The sequence below is a fragment of the Caloenas nicobarica genome, chromosome 2 (assembly GCF_036013445.1).
Source record: "Caloenas nicobarica isolate bCalNic1 chromosome 2, bCalNic1.hap1, whole genome shotgun sequence".
Taxonomy (NCBI): Eukaryota; Metazoa; Chordata; class Aves; order Columbiformes; family Columbidae; genus Caloenas; species Caloenas nicobarica.
The window spans coordinates 148,158,121-148,177,321 of record NC_088246.1 but is presented as its reverse complement, the minus strand read 5'-3'; the positions used below and the strand labels follow the sequence as shown (position 1 = coordinate 148,177,321).

The 19,201-nt window shown below is 34.2% G+C and overlaps 1 protein-coding gene across 4 annotated transcripts in view; it reads left to right on the top strand.

Annotated features, from left to right (window-relative positions):
• CSMD3 (CUB and Sushi multiple domains 3) overlaps positions 1–19,201 on the top strand; it is a 647,755-nt gene that overhangs the window by 418,032 nt on the left and 210,522 nt on the right. For all 4 annotated transcript variants that reach the window (XM_065630191.1, XM_065630190.1, XM_065630189.1 and 1 more), the window contains 4 exons: positions 563–732; positions 10,022–10,178; positions 14,380–14,571; positions 19,069–19,195. In XM_065630191.1, coding sequence (XP_065486263.1) covers positions 563–732; positions 10,022–10,178; positions 14,380–14,571; positions 19,069–19,195 — 646 coding nt within the window. The remainder of the gene's footprint in view (positions 1–562; positions 733–10,021; positions 10,179–14,379; positions 14,572–19,068; positions 19,196–19,201) is intronic.

Genomic DNA, 19,201 nt, shown 5'->3' with positions numbered 1-19,201 from the left:
GTTTAATTGGTAGATATAGTATAAGTTTTTTTCTACTGTAATTTATACCATTGACCATGTTGTTTATTGTAGTACATTAACAATAGAGAACATTTATCTTTTTTTTCACTGATCTATGTGAAAATGTGTGTATCTGCATGTATGTATATTTATATGTGTGCATGTATATGTCAATATATACACATGTAAACCTCTGGAATACTTTTACTTTGATTCACAAATCTTTATCAATTTCTGTGTTGGAGAAATAAGCTTTAGCAAAACAAGCTTATTTCCTCCAAAACAAAATTCAAGAAAGATCCTTTAAAATATAATTATGGAATGTGCCATTAATATAACTGTCCATATTATTAAACATACTTCCATTAAAATTTTGCAACAACTTAAAATATTCTTGTAGCCTTCAATCACTGTCATGAACATACATTTAAAACTAGATATTAGGTGTTGATAAATGTTATTAAAGTGGAACTATATTACATTAACATTCCCATTGTCACCTTTAATAAAAATGTTTATGTTTTCTATTAAAATATACCTTAACATTTTCTTTTACTTCCAGCTGAATGTGGAGCCTCCACAACAAGTAATGAAGGAATCTTATTGTCCCCAAATTATCCTCTTAACTATGAAAACAACCATGAATGTATTTATAGCATTCAGGTGCAAGCAGGGAAAGGAATCAATATTTCCGCCAGAACATTTCACTTAGCACAAGGAGATGTTCTTAAGGTAAGTACACATGTAACATATTTGTTATTTCTAGACTTGTCACTCCTCATGCTGTTGAAGTTTATCTGTCTGTGATAGTACACTATCAGGTAAGTTGATATTATTAATATTTTTGAAAAAAAGTATCTAAACCAGTTCCATTTCTAAAAAGTCAAGTCAACCTGAAATGCTTCTGTAATCTGTTCCTTAAATATATATACTTTTTTTTGACCACATATATTTAAAAAATAGATTGAAACTGTAAATGAAATGTTGCCTTAATGTGTATTTGTATTCTATTCATAGTGTTAAATATTCATCAGTTACATCTTTTATGTATTCTGTTGTCTTCCTCAGTATCTTCATAACTTACACTGTGATCTAAATGTAACAAACATTACACCCAGAAGCTTAATTTAATACACTGTTTACATACTACATTTTATACATGAGATGAATGCTTTAAATGACTGTAATCTTGTGTGGTGTGTAACATCTCCTGCAAATGGTAATCACAGTAATCACATGTGAAAAGAATTTTTCTGTTAAACAAAGAAGCAACAAAGGGAATAATAGGATACTAGAACTTTCCAGAATTTTATAGAGTGATTTTGCCCTATAAATTCAGTAGCAATTACTTTGATTTGTTCACAGCTTTTATTACTCTATTCCCCAAAATCTACATTTCCAGACACGTCTTGTTTAGTCAACTATATATTTAAGGTGATGGTCAGGGCAAGTGTCTTGCAACATAAAGGCAATAAGATATCCATAAAAGGCATTAAATTATTGTCTAATTTTTCAGAATACACAATTTAATTAAACTTACCTCTCAGAAATCAAAGGAACAAGAAGTACCATGCCAATCACATTTGATTAAACAAAAGGTTTTTTCTGCCATGTAGTTATTAAAATTAGAAGGATTGTGGAAAGATGTATTTCTAAGAGACAACTACAGTCCAGATTGGGTTTTATCTCACCTAACTTTAGCTATCTGAGCATTATGTTAGGATTCCTGTTATTACTAGTCAGACATAGGCATCTCCAAAAAGGGATTAATTATACCTATGGTATAAGCAGACCTAAACAACCAATGTAAAGTGAAATCAGGCAGCAATAAGAAAAAGAAAGATGATTTTAAATAAAAATAAGTATTCTGTTCTTAAAACAGCAGTTAAGCAAAACAAAATAAAACAAAGGCTACTAGATACCCAGCATCCACAGGGATATTTATTTTATTTTGGCCTCACTGATTACTTCAGATCCAAGTAGATAACTTTTAATTTTTACATTAATTAGTACAGAAGGATTTAATTTCAAAGATACTAAGTCTTTATTAACACATAAATAGCATGGCAAAAAAACCCCACCAAACCAAACCAAAACATTCTGTTATTCAACTTACCATTAAGACATCCAGATGGTGTATGTCATTTTAACAGTTTTGGAATTTCTTAAGGAAGCAGAAAAATTAGTGAAGTTATGGTTAGATCTGTAAACTAACTTTAGCATAAGATTTGAAGTCAGATCTTACATTTGAACTTGAATCAGTATCCACCCAAATCAGTATCATATTTCTGTCCACATTTTTAATGCCAATCCAATGAAAGTATATGGCTGCATTTTCCTCAAGATTTTTTAGATTGAAACCTTTTAACTATTATCTTAGTGTGAAAGTCATAGCACGGTAGGGAGGGAGCTATAGTTATTTAAAGAGAAACTTTTATATTAATATAAATGACTATGAATATAAAGCAATTAAAACTTTTTTTTTTCTTCCTTAGTCATTGAATGCATATGCAATTTTGAAAAAGTCTATGCACTTAATTTCTCAAGTGCCATTCCAACCATGTGCACTACAGATGTAACTAGAAAACGTTAAGACTCAGATGTTTATGAAATAAAATTCTACTTTAATACTGCTAATCGATTAGTGTGAACTTAAGAGTAATGCTAAATTAATTATAAATGGAGGGAGGCCACCACTCAGCTGTAAATGTCAATGGTAAAAATATTTGCTGGTTTGCAAGTGTGTCTTTTAGATGAAAGTAATACCTGGTAATTAGTGTTTATTTTTTTTGAGTCAGCAGACTAGAAATGTGGTAATGAGGTGAAATTCCTCCCAATCCATTAAAAAAACCAACCAAACAAACAAAAAAAAACCTGCAAGAAGTATTCTTTATTATGATGATCACTTTTTTCAGCTTGACATTGTAGCAACACAGAGGCACTCAACCCTTAATAGTGTAGGAAGGAATGATATCTGTGGAACTCATTGTGTCTCATCTCATCTCTTGAAGCTCTTCCAAATTGACTTAAATCTGTCAGACTCTTTCTTCATGTATTCATTGATAAAGGGTTCTTATCTCAGGAAATACAAAGCAGCAGTCACACATTTCAAAACTTTTCTCATTAAACTAGTTATGAATTTTTCTGTTGATCCTATTATTATTGACTAGTCATCATGTCCAGCAGCTGAAAAAGAATCAGTGGAAGATTTGGTGTGTGACTGACTTGGGAATATTGCCTAGTAGATAGTGTTAATATCTTCAACATCAGGAAATTAGTCTTAGTTATCCACATTTTTTTTTCCTGTGTTCTCTTAGACTGATTTATGTTAATCCCAGTAAAACACTTTTAAAGATAAGCTTGCAGAAACTTCCTTATGTTTTTCCAGAACTGATAACTAAAATGAAAACTACCTTATTTGCCTGTTTTGGTGAATGTAGATTACACATTTTTGGCTACAGGAATAGGACATTAAGATTATACTTTAACTTTAGTCTTAAGTGAATCAAGAGGTAAAAAATGCTGTAAACCTATCGAATACATATCACTAATTTGTAAATGTATGTAAACATTAATGCCTTGACTAAACTCTAAGAAATCTCTGAAGTAACTAAAGAACAATTAAGTCTCCTGAACTGAAAAATAGCAATAGAAGTTAAAAAAAAAAAAAAAAAAGTCATCCAGTCATACAGCAAAAAGCTGAGAGATGGATAGTGAATACACAGTTCCTTTTTAACTATGAACTAGGGAGGGTAAGAAATTCACCATTTGGAAACCAAGATACTTAAATAACATCTTCCAGACAAGGCTTCCTTTCTCCAAACACAAATAAAACAACTTCATAATATTTCATAGTTAAAGCTTAGTCTTTTAGCTACAGATTTTGGTTAAGAAATGGATAATGCATCTCTGTTCTTCAGAACTGATGGATGAAAGTGTTGGCAAAGAAGTTAGTCATGTACTTTGTGTTACTTTTTCTATCAGCTAAAATTTTAGATTGCTAGAGCTATGCAGATAATATTCCATTCAAAGTCTGAATACACTGAATATTCTACTGAACTTTTGATATGCTGTTTAATCAAGTCATGGGGTCTGCTGCTTACCGTATGAATTAACTGAACATGGATCAAATTTATACCTGACAAGCACTGTGATTGAAAGAATGAAACAGCTGTATTGGGAATAGAGCATTAGAGGGAAGCAGTATATTTAACACAAATAAATTGCTACCCTTACTGTTGCTCCTCAGGCAGAGAAGGAGGAGTTCCCATTTATCAGTTCTGAACTAGCATAGAACAGAGTTTCAGAACATATAATTTATTTTTCATTTACTTCATTTAATATACAGTTCTTTTTTTCCTCTTATTGATGTAACTGCCCTGGCTACTGACATTAATGTAGGTGGTTTTCTGTTTGACTGGTTGTTTTTTGTTGGAAACTATAAGAAATATATGTCTCTCTACTCTGTGTGTGCATGTGTAGGGCTATAACGTGCTCTTGATAGTGCCACATCTTATTTTAATATTGATGAAAGTTTCATGAAGTTATATGAAGAATTTAAGATATATATAGTCCCTATATGCTGATCCATTTAATATTAATCTCAAAACTATATAACAGTTGCTTTGTTCTTTGTATAATATTTATACTGATAACTGAGTTTGTGCACTATGTTTCAATAATTCAAAATGTTTAGTTTAAACTCCCTACGTGGGAGGCAGGGAAAAACAAACTGTTTTAAAAAGTATGAGAACTTTTCTACCTGCTTTTTTTATTCCCTCTTTTATCTTAATCCACCAATTATGTATGTAAGCTCTCTAGACTCTGACAGCTGCAAGCAAACCCTTCAGATTTGCACAGAAAGGAATGGAGTTACCGTTCTTCTACTTACCTGAATAATCCATTATTAACGACAAATTAATTAATATTAATTTATTGATAATAATTATTATTAATTTTATTATTAATTATTAATCATTATTAATACCAAACCCCCACTCAAAAGCCAGGCAGATTCTATAAGTGAACCTAAACAAAAGGAGATATGAACACCAAGTATGAAAAGGAAAGAGATGAAAAGAGAACATCAGTTGTTTGTGTTTGTATTTTTTTTTTTTCATTTGTAGTAGGTTATGTGCTTGGCAGTATGTAGAGTGAGAGCTGATGTGGCAGATGAAATTGCACCTATGTGGAAAAAAATGGCTTCAAGAACTCTTTTTGATACTGTAATGAAACAATCTTTCTTTTGCTTTCTATTAAAACACACAGTGCAGCAACAGGCAGGTAACAGTGTGCCAGTAAACCAAATAGAACTGGCATTAAGACTCCCCTTCCCTGTGCTTGGCTCAGCACTCTTTATGCTCCTGAAAAATACAGAGGATTCAGTTTTACTGCAGTTTTTTGCTGTCTTAGCTGTGGGCCAGCTTTGAAATGTGTGCAGGATACAGTTTTTTAGGGGTTTTGTGCAAAGACTTCAAAGGAGGGTAATGTTTGGGACTTTTGACTAATTTGTTTCTAAGGAATTTCCACACTTGTTATCATAATCCTTTTAACAATATTGTCTTGAGAACATATGTGAGAAATAGGTAATAAACATAAGGGACAAAAAGAAAAAAAAAAGCAAACATATGGGCACTTTTCTGTCTTTATATTAGTGCTTCTATTTGCACGAGATATAAATGATACATTTGACAGGGTGTTGACAGCCTCTGCTCAGAGATGTTGATTTTATGTTATTTCTTCTCTTTAAAAAGGCACAGATCTTCATATCCATATGTCTTTTATTTTTCAATGGCAAATTTAAAAATAGTTTGATTAAAATGCACAAATCCAATACATTCACTTCACATTATTCTCTTGTTAAAATTTTACAAAGTTAAAGAAATTAACATAAAAAATGCCATTAAGTTCCATTTAAAATGTATTAATAATGGAGCCTCTCAAAAGCTTAGGAAGTTGTAATTATTCTCTAACTATAAATACAAACATAACCCCTCCTCTCAAAATTACACATTACATCTACCTGTTCAAATCACATATATGTAAACAATGTGCTCTATTAGCATCACTATTAGCATCCTTCCCTATACCATTTCAAAATATCATCGTGTATGGAGAACAAAATATCATTGTGATATGAAGAACATTAATTCCTTTGCTGATCTTTATGAATTAATCATTTAATCATTTAACAGATCAGACCTTTAAACAGCTGATAAAGTTGGACCTCTGTTTTCCAAATAGTTTGCCACTGGCATATTCAGACATTCTACTGTCACGAACCAATTATCTTTGCATTAATGCTACAGAATGACTTTAAGGAAAATCAGCCAACCTAATAATATTTTCATAATGATTATTCTTGGCCATATATTTAGCACCCAAGTAACATAAATCCAAATGTACTGGCTATAAGGAAGAATATTCCTATCTTAAAAGTAACATAGTCCTAACGTAAGTCACAGACAATCTCATCTTCTGGATCAAATTTGGAAGCTGAATTCCTAACATGTTCAAAATCTTCAGCAAAACTCCCACCTATTTTAGGAAGGTTGGAAAGAAAATGCTGGTTCTGCAAATCTCACAGGAGAATGTAGGCTGTTACCACTTCCTTTGCAACTTAAATACATTAACAAAACAAAACAAACAAACAAACAAAATATAGGTATGGAATAGAATTAATAGCTGTGTCATTTAAATTACACCTAGAAATTTCTATTTAGTGCCCCTTAACTTGAATGAACCACCAAAAAAAGACAATGTGACTTAAATTGTGAATTATGCTATAAAATATGTATGCATTTGTTGTCCTAAGGGAGACTTCACTATCTCAAGAAAAGGGGTATGTGTTACCTTGAATATTTGAAAGCCAGCAACCAAAGGAAAAAAAAGCTAATTTAATATTCAAATGAATCACACCCCTCTCTCACTCAAATGCAGTTCTCCTAGTCAAAGAATCAAAGACTTTCAGAAGTGTTAGGGTAGTTAACATTTCTTCCTTCATAGAAATGATGCAGTCTTAGAGGTATTTTACATTGGAACAGTGAGTTAGCCCAAAGGAGAATTAGTGACAACTCTGGAGACATGTCAATGTGCCAATGTGAAAGGTTTAATATGGTAATATAGTTAACAAAATTGGCGATAAAGTATGCGTGGAGAAATTCTAAATGAATGAAAGCTTGCATCATGAAGTGGTTTCTGGCAATTTCTGACAAAGCATTGAGAATACTTAGTATAACTTAATAGCTTCCTTTGATTAATTATTAGTGATACACACATAGCAGGAAATGGTTACTCTTATATAGTGTTTGAAAAATAAAATAAATCCCCAAACCTTGTGTGTTATAAGGAGCTTGGAGAGATTGAGAAAAAGAGCGTCAAATACAAGATGGGTTTTCTTTAAGTCTGTCATAATGTAAATATTTCTGTAGGACAGCAGTATTTCTCCTGGAATGGACCTTTCTCTTTCAGTTACTGAAAGAGTACTAAGTCCATCTCAGAACTGATGTTCTGGGTTTTTTGTTTGTGTTTGTTTGTTTGTCTGTTTGTCTTTTGTTTGGTTGGGTTTTTTTGGTTTTGCTTTTTGTTTGTTTGTTTTGTTGGGTTTTTTTTCTGGCTTGATTACTGAGCTTAGTATAATTTTTTTAAAGTTTAAATAAAATTAAAACATCCTTTTAAATATTATTATATGCACTTAAAAATGACTTTTTAGTTTATGAGCGTTAATTGCACATTTTTCTTTCTTTAATTTCCTATTTTTATTCTGTGTAAGGACATTGGCATTTAAATGTGCAGTTTGTTTGGAGTTTATTTACTTGTTTCAGTAGAAAACAAGGAATGATGCCAAGTCATTTTGCCGTGCTTCTTTAACTGCTGCACAATTCTTTATTTATTAGAGGTGGCTAGAAATGGTTTATTTGTTTTATTTCAGCATATCATTAAATATAAAATCTGTATTGTTACTAGAGACATGAGGATATATGCAAAAGATAAGCCAGTCTAACAGATGGGGAACAGACATCATAATATTTCAGATTCACTTTGTCGCCTTAGTACTACTGCTGGTGCATTTGTTTTGATTTCATTGTGATACAGATGTCTGTTTACAAATGCAAGCTTTGGTTACATTTCAATTTAATACAATTAGATTTTATTTAGAACCGGACACTATTCCCTATTTATTTAATAAGGTATTAGAATTTCCCTATTGCAATTTCAAAGTTTTTCAGAGGTCAATTTAATGATTTGCAAGTGAATTTTTTCCTAAGCCCTATTTCACAGAATCACAGAATCACAGAATGTTAGGGATTGGAAGGGACCTCGAAGGATCATCTAGTCCAATCCCCCTGCCAGAGCAGGAACCCCTAGGTGAGGTTACACAGGAAGGCGTCCAGGCGGGTTTTGAATGTCTCCAGAGAAGGAGAATCCACAACCCCCCTGGGCAGCCTGTTCCAGTGTTCTGTCACCCTCACTGAGAAGAAGTTTCTTCTCACATTTAAGTGGAACCTCTTGTGTTCCAGCTTGAACCCATTACCCCTTGTCTTACTGTTGGTTGTCACCGAGAAGAGCCTGGCTCCATCCTTGTGACACCCACCCTTTATATATTTATAAACATTAATGAGGTCACCCCTCAGTCTCCTCTTCTCCAAGCTAAAGAGACCCAGCTCCCTCAGCCTTTCCTCATAAGGGAGATGCTCCACTCCCTTCATCATCTTTGTGGCCCTGCACTGGACTCTCTCCAGCAGTTCCCTGTCCTTCTTGAACTCAGGGGCCCAGAACTGGACACAATATTCCAGATGAGGTCTCACCAGGGCGGAGTAGAGGGGAAGGAGAACCTCTCTGGACCTACTAACCACCCCCCTTCTAATACCCCCCAGGATGCCATTGGCCTTCTTGGCCACAAGGGCACAGTGCTGGCTCATGGTCATCCTGCTGTCCACCAGGACCCCCAGGTCCCTTTCCCCTACACTGCTCTCTAATAGGTCATTCCCCAACCTGTACTGGAACCTGGGGTTGTTCCTGCCCAGATGCAAGACTCTACATTTCCCCTTGTTATATTTCATTAAATTTTTCCCCGCTCAACTCTCTAGCCTGTCCAGATCTCGCTGGATGGCAGCACAGCCTTCTGGCGTGTCAGCCACTCCTCCCAGCTTGGTGTCATCAGCAAACTTACTGATAGTACACTCAATTCCCTCATCCAAGTCATTGATGAATATATTGAATATATTTATCATAGTTTTTGTGATTATAGACATCACTGAATAAATCCTACAGGACATAGTGATTGGGTTAGCAAGTATTGTTAACTTATAGTTTAACTATTTTTAGGAATGATAGGAATGCAACAACCTGTGATGTTTTAAAGCAACCAAGCTTGTCAGGAAACTTGCTGAGAATTACTAAAATATGCCTTTATATATTTAGTAGTTTGACAGAAGTTTCCATTTAAAATATGGAAAAGAACAACTCTTGAAGAAAAAGTAATAGAAGTGCTGTGTTCCAATTTACATATAGATTACATTTCTCTTTCAACTTACAGAACCAATTATCCTATTTATTTTATTTCCTAGTCTCCTTTTACGTTATAGTTATAGTTGAACTTCTCTTTACATAGAAAACATTTTTAGAAGTTTGTTTAACAAGGCAAAGTTGGGGAGCTTTTCTGTTATGCCAGCTCAGTTACTTGATGCAGACAAAACTACACAAAATAGGTGTTTGCTGATAGGTTGTGACCAGTGTTATAATACTGGCAGTGAAAGAGAAAATATAGATTAAAAACACTGAGATGATATGGCACCTTTGCCCACTTCTGTTATGCAAAAAAGGAACTGACGTGTTTCAAACTGTGCATTTGAAAAACCACCACAATTAAGTGAACTTTACTCAAGAGAGCAAACAACATATCAAAATAGTACTTTGGGTTGACTGGCAATGCATCTGCTTTGGTAGAGCTGTCCTCCCTTTTCTTTCCCATAACTGTAAAACTCACTTTTTTTTTTTTTTTTTTTTTTTTTTTTTACAGATATATGATGGCAAAGACAACACTGCTCACCTGCTGGGTGCATATACTGGGGCATCATTAAGAGGCCTGACACTAAGTAGTACTTCAAATCATTTGTGGTTGGAATTTAACTCAGACATGGAGGGCACCGATGAAGGTTTTCAGCTTGTATATACTAGTAAGTATTTGAGAAAACAGTAGTAATAGATTTATGATTTTAAAGGAATCAAAATTCTTTGCTTATAAAATAAAAATGCAGTCAAAAGACAAATACTTTAAAAATTAACAACAAATCTCTCATCACCCATCAAAATAATATAGTTTCATAATTTGACCTCAAAAAGACCAAACCATGTAGCATACTGAAACCTTGTTTTGACAGTACTTTACATAGTTTGATACCTAAACCACTGTCCTTTTTTTCTAGAGAGTTATTCTAAAGATTTTTCATTCTTGACAAGGATAAGAAAAAATAAGATGATGTTCAGTTAACTGTATTAGTATATAAAAATATCTAAGCATGTGAGTTATTTTAAATGTGTAACCAAACCCCATTGTTTCACAAAGATAATTCATAAGTAAAAGACATTCTTCATCTTAAGACTCATCTCTGATACTAACTTTGCATTAGACTAGCAATTTCTGCATTTTGATTATTGTTCAGAAAAATCCAATTTGGAATCAAAATGATAAAGAAAGATTCCTAACAAAAATTTCTTACCTATATATAGATTGACAAAATTAAATTGTAAAGATTAGAAGTGGAAAACTCTTTTCACATCTGACTTAGATGTTATACCCAAAACAGTTATGTGCATCTATTTTATCCAATGGCAATTTATGAAAATGTATGTGAATGTCACATGTGTCTACTGACACGTAGTGTATATGACTTCTTTAGTGTATAATTATTTAATTGTCACTGAATTATTATATAAACCTGAACTTTTAGCAAGCAGAACAGTATTACAAGGTAATTCTGCAATGCAGCTATCAAAATCCCTTTTTTTCACTGTGCTTAAATAATACATTTTCACCTGCTCAAAAAATGTTCTTATGTTTCAAAAAATCTCCATCATGTTTTTAAAGCTAATTCTAATAAAACTAATGTAAGTCTAGCAGAATGAAAAGCAAATACTTCAAGATACTACAGAAGTATGCAATTATTTTTCAGGTGAAAGTTGCATAATTATAGCACGTAATAGCCTGTGAAAGCTTAGGCCTGTACCCTATGATTAAAGATAGGTCTTCCAGTGATGTGTTACTATGTGAGTGTCAAGGTATTTCATTTTTCTTTATATAGGTACGTCCAAGCCCAGCACTTGAACCTTATCATTAACATTTCCTGTCTTTTGAGAGAAACACTCCCATAGAATACACTTTCCTAGCCCAAATAGCTATTAGCCTAAGCAGTGCTGAGTCTCCTATTGTAGGTATTTGTAGAACTGGAAGAGAAGAAGTGAGAAAAACTCATGGGTCAAAATAAAGACAAGGAGGAAAGAGAAAAAGAAAAACCAAGTAATGTGAAGGCTGTCACTCATCACCTCCCACAAGCAGACCAATGCTTGGCCAGTTTCTGAGCAATGTCCCCTTCGGAAAGACCATTCCCTAATTTTGTTGTTCAGCATGACATTATATGGAATATTGCTTTAGTCCGTTGGGGTCAGCTGTCCCAGCTGTGTCCCCTTCTGGCCTCTTCCCCACCTCCAGCCTACTTGCTGCAGGGACAGAGTGAGAAACAGAGAAGGACTTTATGCCATGCAAGTACTGCCCAACAATTGCAGGGACACTGGTGTGTTATCAACACAGGTTTAATCAATTTAAAACACAGCACTGTATGGGCTGCTATGAAGATAATTAACACCATCCTAGCCAGAGACTCAGTGTACTACATCTCCTTTACACTTTCCCTTCAGATTTATATGCCTCGATGAGATCCCCCTGAGCCTTCTCTTCTCCAGGCTGAACAGTTCCAGCTCTCTCAGCCTTTACCCACAGGAAAGATGCTCCCATCCCTTACTCATCTTAGTGGCCCTTCACAGGACTCTGCTCTTTAACTCCACATGTCTCTTGTACTGGGGAGTCCTGAACTGGACACCTTACTCCAGTGATGGAGTGGATGTGGCCTTGACACTGCTCAGGGTAGAGAGTGTGCTGGTTTTGCTATGTGGTCCTAGTTGGACCCTCGAGTCCTTTTCTACACAGCTGCTTTCCAGCTGGTTAGCCCCCAGCATATTCTGGTGATGGAGTTGTTCCTCCCCAGATGCAGGACTTTGCACTCCTCCTTGTTGAAATTCCTGAGGTTCAAGTTGGCCCATTTCTCCAGCCTGTTGAGGTCTCTTTGAATGGCAGCATGACCCTCTGGTGTACCAGCCACTTCTCCCAGTTTGGTGTTATCAGCAAACTTGGTGAGAGTATACTCTGTCCCATCATTCAGATCATTAATGAACATATTGAACAAGACTGGATCCAGTATTAACCCCTAGGGCACATCACTAGTTACTGGCCTCCAACTAGACTTCATGCCACTGCTCATTACCCATTAATCCTTTCATGTTTTGGGAAAGAGCTAATATTTGTTTTGCATAGATGTAGACAATGAAACATTCCAAAAGTAGCGTGGGCTTACCCTGATGCTTTTAAGCAGTAAATAAAATACCTATGAGCTGCAATGAAACAGTTGGTGTCTTCAAGGACACATTGTGTGCATTCATGCTCTTTCAGTTGCCTAAAATAGCCAGCTATTGCCATTCTAGGTCCCCTTCGCTATGCTCCTAGTTACAGGGTGCTTCTCCAGAAGGATACAGTTTTCCCTTTGGCGCTGTTGCCAGAACTGCCTGCACTTTGTAGATAGCTGAAATACACTTAGGGCAGCAAAAACACTACTAGTACCTATGCTTAGGCAATGGAGTTACATTTTCACCCTCAAGACGCAAGTGGTCAGTTAAAAGTATTACTTTGGTGCTGTGTCTGTAAACAAGCTGTCCAGAGATAAGGACATCTCAGGGATCAAGGCACATTTTAACTTCTTTTAATATAGCATGATCAATGATTTTCTCAGAAGACAAGAAATTCTAACTAGTCAATAAGTATCCAGATTGACAATATCAAAAAAAGGTTTTTCATTTGGGACTCAGCTGCTTTTAGAGCTTCTGCATTTCAATCTGTGCTGGGAAACAATAGCTTAGCTACAAATGAGAAAAAATCAGCTGTAAGGTTGTTGGGGCTCTTCAGGAGGTGAGCCGTTTTCAGTGAGATCTGAAATGAGCTAAATGGGCTAAAGGAAGAATGGGAAGAACGGAAGAAGGAAAAATGAGCTAAAAGAAGAACTGGGAAGATACAGCATTTGACCTACTTGTTTTTTTCTTGTCCAACCCAAAGCATTTTGCCTGTAAAATAAAACAATGAACTTTTTTTCAATCAATCAATAGTAATCATTCAGTACCTGAGGAGAGATTATGAGAGGCTACCAACTGTTGACCAGATGGACAAATACTGTGTAAATTAACTGAAAAATGCAGATATGAAAAACCCTTCATTTGTTCCCATGTCACCTACCTATAGGAATATCAGCATGATATATAGTGCCTTTTTCCCTACAAAGAGTTTGAGCTGCATGATATTGATAAAATACATTTGGTTTTGAACATAGTGAGGTTTCAAACTGCTTCTCACTTAATAACAGGAAACATTACTTGGAACAGAAAATCTTTTTCCCAAATTACAATCTGTGTTTCCATAAATGTTAATATGCTTCCCTGTTTCTTTGTAATGCATAAGTTATTTTGTTTCCATCTTGCTCCACATCTAATTCTCAAAAATGTCCAAATTCTTTAGCTTGAATTCTCTATATCATCATTATAATTGCTTCTTGCATGTAGTTTTTAAATTTACAAGCTACTCATCTAAGCATTAGGGTAGGAATTGATCAATATAACAATATTTCTTTTGTGCCATTGGTGCTTTTGTGCCGTTGGTGTCACTGTGCACAGTAATAACAAAAAAATCTGCTGGGCAATTTTGTTTATGAGCCTTTAAATGTCTATTCACAAACTAGATTGTATCAAAGAAAATGGACAGTCACTTTAACTGCCATTTTATAATTTATCATATCATTGTAGAACTGATTGATAATGGTGTTGAATTTCCTTCTCAAGGCTTTAACTGAACAAAACGATGTTATGACAGTTTGCTTTACATGCTCTAAGTGAGGGTTATAGAGAGTAATCCTACTTAGATTTTTTAAAAACAGACAAGAAATCTTAAATATGTTGTTACATGAAGTCTGAAAATGTTTGATTTCCATTGGAAAACAGAAAATCTTAACTTTAATGTATCTTTGTGTTTGATTTTTTAACTACTTTTTATGCCTACCACAGGTTTTGAGCTTTCACATTGTGAGGACCCTGGTGTGCCACAGTTTGGATATAAGATCAGTGACCAAGGGCATTTTGCTGGAAGCACTATAATTTATGGATGCAATCCAGGTTACACACTCCATGGAAGTAGCCTTCTGAAGTGTATGACTGGGGAAAGAAGGGCATGGGACTATCCTCTGCCATCGTGTATTGGTATTAAACACTTTTTCATCGTATTTATTTACCTAAACTATTATCTGAATATAAGAAAGAAAAAACAAAGGATTTTTATGTCTATGCAAATCTGGTCTGTATGTATACAGATCTATTTTCACATACATATACAGATCTGTCTATGTGAGTGGTGTTGCCTTTTTTAGGTTTAAAAAAGATAGTAATTATTAAACATTTGCAAATACTGAAATTCCTACCACATGGCAATCTAGTTATAGTCAGCAAATAGTCAACATAAAAAGTTTAACCAGCAAGCCAGGACCATATATGTTTTATGAGGCGTGAAAATAGGTTGGTTTTTTTTTATTTGTATCTAAATAATATTAAGCTAAAAAACTTTTTGTATATTTACATATAAATATTATGAAATAAATTAAAATCTTAAAGGTACAAAGATTTGTAGAGTTACATTATATTTTTGTCACGCAGCTTCTGTCATGTTGCTGTGATAAATAACAATATTATACACTTCATTACAATATTACAATAACTTTATAAGTTTTGCATGTCCATACACACTTGATTTCTTCCACAGGAGAGCAAAAAGAAGGCAATACTTAAATATTCTAGTAATTTTCTTCCTTTTTCATCTCCTTTTAGAGGAAACTGGAACTGAGTGAGGAAAGGGAGCAAGGCACTCTGTGCCTAGATTTAAGTTTGACAGAAAACAATGTACTTTCGTATGTCTTTATCAAGACATAAAGCCCGTTTAGGAAAACTATGCAACAAATAAGAATTGAATAGCTCTCTTAGAGTAACGATCAGGGAATAAAAGCTTAAATCTCAAATTTGTCATAAGTCTTAACTGATTTCTACATCATTTAGGATATGTGAAACCAAAGAATTAGAGGGGAAGCATGGCGTTGGAATGTGCACAGAGCAAACAGGAGGTGTACAAAGAACATATGATATGAAGTGAAACAAAAAGATCAGATAAAATATGAAGGTGCCAGAAAGCTGAAACTAAAAGTGTGAACAAACGATTACGTTTTCAGTGCCATTGTAAGCATTAAAAATCATAAGATGTATCACCTTAGTAACACTCAGATATATCTATAAGTTCTTGCTTAGTTTTAAAACAGGCCAAGGTAAATGTCTAAAGTTATTCATTCATTTTCTTTTATTATTGATTATCTAGATTATGTACTGTGCACTGTTTACACTAACTGTGGGAGATTCAGCTTTCTCATATTCTGAGCAAATATCCAAAACCTCACATAGTTCAAATGTAGAAGGTCTACTGGAATAGCTCACAAATGGGAGTTGAACACTGTTATCTTGTGTCCCCTCCATGAGAGACGATGTTTGCAGAAAGGTCCCTGAATTTAATTATTTAGTAGTGCCTCTCCAAAATAGATGCACACAGCTTAAAAGGTACAGGTTGGCCACCTTTGGGCTGGGAAGTGAGCCACAATTAGAGCTGATATATACTAACAACAAACGTCAACAAACTGAAATGCAGCGTTGAACCAGGACCTCTGACAGAAGTGATGATATGCTGCATATATTCAAGGTTTTATATTTTTTGTTTCAGTACTGGTAAACCATTCAACTCCGATCACTATCTTTCACAAAGATTACGCAAATTAAGCACCTAGGTTTTGCACTGCCATCTGAACCTTTTATGAAAACTACATTATAATTATTCCAAAATGTTCTGTATCTGTTTAGAATGTGAACCAATCAGTAGTACAAACTTCCTGAGTTTTAAATTAATATTATTCAAAACATGTCTATTAGTCTGTTATTCACAGGGAGGTTACTTATCCATCCAGTTCAGTGTATCTTGTATTTGTATGTATTGACCTTCCTTAAGCAAACAAAAGTACATAGATAGTGTCATTTTAAATGAATTTAGGAATGATTTCTACTGATTTTGTTTATTTCAATTAGGTTTGAATTCCATGTAATTTCTGGTTTTTAGTGTTAAGTAAGCATCACTGCAAATGCTTTAAAATACTCTTAAATGGATGTAGTATGAATCATAAAATGTCTTCAACATCAGTTGTTGTCTTCTTGGGCTGAGAAACACGAAGCAAAAGACTAATGGTGTCTTAGTAACGATACAACAGGAGGAAGTTGACTAGAAGAGAACTGGGAAACAGAAGGGCAATTAAAAAATGCACAAGAACATCAGAGAGAAAAAACATGCTCTGTTTAGAAATGTTCCTCAAAGAAAACTACAAAATTGCATCACAACTGTTTTTCTACAGGACTGAGACCTCTTTTAGACATCTCTTTAATATGTCCAAACAAAAGCCCGAGTCTGAACATCTCTTATTCACCCATGATCAAAACAGTTTTTGAGAGTAATTCAGTAATGCATTAAATAGCAGGAGGTGAAGACGAATCAGCAATAAAATGGTTCTAACATTTCTAGTTTACAGGACTCCTTCTTTCAACATTTACTCTTAGTTATAATCAGACTGAAACTGAGATTCTTTGCTATGAAAGAGAATTGGAGAAAAAGAAAAAATAAGTTTTTTGCAAACTTTTTGATGTCCTTTATTTCCAGAGTACTTTTTTTTGTGAGTCTGGTAGCTGTATGCACTTAAGTCTCATGCTTGCAAGAACTTGTTCTCAGCACACCACGAGATCTTTTAAGGTCTACAGATTGTTCAGGGAAACCCCAAGAACCTGTGAAAACAGTGATGCTTTGCATTAAATATTTTAGGTTGGCATGTACAAATAAAATTATTTTCTGGATATTTATGAGCAATGTAAATCAACAGACACTTTAATTTGCTGCTATTATCAGAAATTGGCTTAAAAATGCTACTGTTCTTGTTTTAGTATCATTTCTTGAAAGAATGTGACATTGATGAGACAATAGTAAAACTGTTTTCAAATAGTTGTAGTAATCATAAATCTTAAACATGTAGTAAATGTTAAAATACGACATCCTATCCATAGAATTTGCCAGAAGAAATGCAGTGTAATATATATTTCCTTTAACTTGACAGCCTTAAAAGAATATATAGCACTGACACTTGAAGGCAAAATTAAGATTCTTAATTAAGATTGTCATCATAGTAAGAAATCTGGAGATGTAAGATAAAAACAGTTTTGCTCTGTTACTCCTGACCTCAACCTGAGACTTCTCTGAAAGCAGCATCACCACTTGCACAGCTGATTCATCAACCAGCAATACTGAGGAGCTTGAACTGTGCTGCAGGGGCAGAAGTAAGGCACTGAGGAGAGAGGGGGAACAGGGAGAGGCAAGGAATCTTCAAAAATCACAATAAAAAGGCAGACTGGTTATCCTCGGTGAAAATTAGAAATTATGAACTTGTAGTCATTCAGTGGTCCTGGATGAATGATTAATTTTAAATTTATTCAGTTTGTCAGTGAGCAATTTTTTTTCTTTACAGTATTCTTTATTTATACAATTACTCTGCTGGAAGAATAATAGACTATGCTATCCTCTGAGTTGAATAATTACAAAAGATTTTTTTTAAGACTATTTAGGAAGTAACAGATTGGCAAAGTGCTTAAAAAAGATATGAAAGGCCACCTGTCTGCAAATGTGCTTTTATTATGTCAGAAAATCCATCAAGAGTAGCATTTCAATTATATTTTGTCACAGAACTCAAAAATCATAAGGTACTAAATGTCTCAGCTAAGTATTTTAGGTGATGTTAAATCAAAATAAAACTGCATTTTTACCATACCAAGAGATCTTATCAAAGCATTATTTTGTCTTTGCACTTCACAAGAGAGAAAGCATCAGAGGGACTTTAAAAGGAAGGAAAGCAAAAAAAAAAAAAAAAAAAAAAGGGCTTTAAAGGCCTCTGGGATCTATATTTTAAAAATCCGATTTTCTCCAAGATTAAGTAAAAAGATTATCAAAAAAAACTAGGTTTTACCTAATGACTGAATGAGGCCATCTAAGAGGGAACTATTTACCATCTGTTATTCTCTAAGAAATACTATAGCTTCACTGTGAGGACACGTTTGGGTAAGAAGCTTTACAACATTTTTTTTGCTAGGCTGAAAGGCTGATTTTCTCTATGAATAGCCTGCTTTTGTTTAGTATCTTTCCTCTCTGTTTGTAAATATATATATATATATTATCTTGAACTCATTCATTTAGTTTTCTTAATTCTATTGCTTTAGGGTGACATGGTGTTCTTGGGGATTTTTTTGTTTTGTTTTGTTTGTTTATTTATTTACTTATTAAGTAGCAATGCATGTTCTTTTCATTATATAATGATATGTTTTCTATTTTTTATGAGTTTTTTTTCAAATTATGAGAGGAAAATACAAAAACATTCAAAAAAACCTGCATTTAGATTACTTTCTCAAGACACTTCAAGCCCTTATGTGTTGTCTTACAATCTCAGAACACTGTCAATTTAGTTGTGTTCCATATCCAGCAAGAGATTAGCTGTATAAACTGATTGATCAGATGATTAGGTGGAAGACCACCTGTAATGGATTAAAAGTAACATGTTATGTAATGTCGTATTTTATTAGCTGAATGTGGAGGCCGTTTTAAAGGAGAATCATCAGGAAGAATCTTATCTCCTGGCTACCCTTTTCCCTACGACAACAATCTCCGTTGCATGTGGGTGATTGAAGTAGACCCAGGAAATATTGTCAGGTACTG